The sequence below is a fragment of the Lycium barbarum genome, chromosome 12 (genome assembly GCF_019175385.1).
Source record: "Lycium barbarum isolate Lr01 chromosome 12, ASM1917538v2, whole genome shotgun sequence".
In the NCBI taxonomy this organism is placed as follows: Eukaryota; Viridiplantae; Streptophyta; class Magnoliopsida; order Solanales; family Solanaceae; genus Lycium; species Lycium barbarum.
This window is the reverse complement of record NC_083348.1, coordinates 62,508,993-62,511,638: the sequence shown is the minus strand read 5'-3', so window position 1 is coordinate 62,511,638 and position 2,646 is coordinate 62,508,993. Positions and strand designations below refer to the sequence as shown.

Below are 2,646 nucleotides of genomic sequence, written 5' to 3'. Positions count from 1 at the left end.
AACTTTTGGATAGACCATGAAAAGTATGAAGAAGTTGTTTCTGAGGTGTGGGATGAATATGTGTATGGAAACCCTGTCTTTGTATTTCACCAAAAACTGAAGAAGACATGCAAAGCTATCAGTACTTGGTCCAGGCAAGCCTTTAGTGACATCTATGAGGAGCCTAAGAGGTTGGAATCCCAGTTGAGGATCCTGGAGGAAAACAGTATCATCAACAACTCTGAGGAGAATAGGAGTGAGTTATCTAGATGCAGAGCCCAGTTTACGAGATACTTAAAAATCCAGGACTCTATTTTAAGACAGAAATCAAGGGCAAAATGGCTGGAAGAAGGGCACTCTAACACTGCTTACTTCCATAGTGTTATCAAAGATAGAAGGAAGAGGCTTTCTATAAGGAAAATTATGGATAAGAATGAGCAATAGCTTGAAGGAAATGATGTTATAGCTAAAGGTGTTGTAAGATTTTACCAAAAGCTGTTTCAACAAGGAAATATGGATAGTAACTTTGAGGCCTTAAATTGCCTTCAGAGCTGCATTACTGAGGAGGATAATGTTCTGTTAAATGCCATACCTACAATTCCAGAAATCCAGGATTGTGTCTTTTCACTTGACCCTGATAGTGCCCCTGGCCTTGATGGATTAAGTGGCATGTTCAATCAAAAAACCTGGCATATTATTGCTAATGATCTTCACAGAGCTATTAAGGCTTTCTTCATAGGTGCTACTCTTCCCAAGTTTTACACTCATACTTGTCTAGTCCTTATCCCCAAAATTGATCAACCTCAAGGTTTCTCTGACCTCAGACCCATTAGTCTATGTAATGTGTCCATTAAAATCATTTCCAAGATCCAAAATACCAGACTCTCCAGTATTCTTCCCAGGATCATCTCAAAAACCTAAGTGGTTTTGTAAAAGAAAAGACTATCCCTGAAAACATTCTAGTGGCACAAGAGACCGTTAATGATATCAACAAGCCTAATAGAGGAGGAAATGTTATCATAAAGCTTGATATGACCAAAGCTTATAACAGAGTCTCCTGGAGTTTTCTATGTTTTGTTCGTAAGAAGCTTGGATTGCACAGAATTGGATTGAGCTTATTAGAAACGTCATATCCAACAACTGGTACTCAGTGCTTATTAATGGTGGAATAAATCGTTTTTTCAAGTCTTCTAGGGGTCTGAGACAAGGGGATCCCCTCTCCCCATCCCTTTTCATCTTAAGTACTGAAAATCTGTCTCAAATGCTTAATAAGCTGCCAAGAAATCCTAGGTACAAAGGCTTTTGGATGAACATTATGGGTCCTCAAATAAACCATTTGACCTTTGCAGATGACACTATCTTATTTTGCAATGGGAGTAAAAGACCTATGCAATTACTCATGAACACTCTGTCTAAATATGAGGAAGTGTCAGGGCAGCTCATTAACAAGAATAAAAGTTGCTTTGCTATGGGGGAGAAGACCAGCCTGATTGCTATCACCAGAGTTAAGTTGATTATTGGAATGAGATTTCACAAACTCCCTATGAAATATTGGGGATGTCCACTTTTTATAGAAATAAAGTTAAATGATCGCATTACTGACTTTGTAAACAAAGTTGTCAACAGAATTAAGGGCTGGCATACTCAGTTCTTATCAACTGGTGGTAGAGCCACCCTGATCAGACATGTCCTACTTGCTATGCCTATTCATTTGCTTACTGCTATCAGTCCAACCAAAGGAACTCTTGAACTCATTGAAAAATACATTAATAGGTTCTTTTGGTCTAGACATGACAATTGAGGCAAACACCGCTGGGCTGCATGGCATAATCTTTGTTTTCCTTGCAAGGAAGGTGGTGCCAATTTCGAAAGGCTACAAGATACTTGGCAAACTTTCAAGATAAAACAATGGTGGGCACTCAGGACAACCAAATCTCTCTGGAGCCAATATATGAGGTCTAAATACTTTGGCAATCAACATCCAAATGCTATCACCTGGAAAAAGGGTGACTCTCAGTGCTGGAAAGAGTTATGTAAAATAAAATGCAATGCTGAGAAGAATATTTACTGGAAACTTGGAAAAAGACATATGTCTTTTTGGTTTGATAACTGGTCAGGCTTAGGGCCCATCAACCAGCTTATCAATGTTGACCAAAGTTATAGTAACGTCAAAGTGGATATGGTATTAAAAAGAGGATGTTGAGACTGGGCTCGCTTACATATGCAACCTCATTTGGAAGTGAAGAGCCTGATCAATAATCTTACTATTTCTATTAGCAAAAACTCTGAGGATAAGGCTATCTGGACATTAAACCCCACTAGGAAATTTTCAGTGAGTACTGCTTGGACAATATGAGACAAAGAAGAAATTGCAATGAGGTGCTTAGCAGAATTTGGCACAAGAAAGTCCCTCTCAAGATGTCATTTCTGACCTGGAGAGTACTTCAAGACAGGCTTTCTACTGATGCTAGAGTTGCAACATTTGGCATTCAAATTGACCCTAGCTGCTACTGTTGTGAAGGTGGTCACAATAACATCTCCTTGGAGAGTGTAGATCACCTTTTCTCCTATGATGACCATGCCAGGAAGATTTGGAACATCCTTGCTGGCTCCTTTGGTGTTAAGTATAGAAACTTACCTCTTAAAATCATTATGCTCAACTGGTGG

The 2,646-nt window shown here is 39.1% G+C and overlaps 1 protein-coding gene across 1 annotated transcript; it reads left to right on the top strand.

The window, feature by feature from the left end:
• Positions 1-492: 492 nt before the first annotated feature.
• Positions 493-1,780, top strand: LOC132624318 (uncharacterized). Its single transcript, XM_060339117.1, has 3 exons — positions 493-787; positions 847-1,031; positions 1,082-1,780. Exons 1-3 carry the CDS (start codon positions 493-495, stop codon positions 1,778-1,780), a joined length of 1,179 nt encoding a protein of 392 aa, XP_060195100.1.
• The last annotated feature ends 866 nt before the right edge of the window (positions 1,781-2,646 follow it).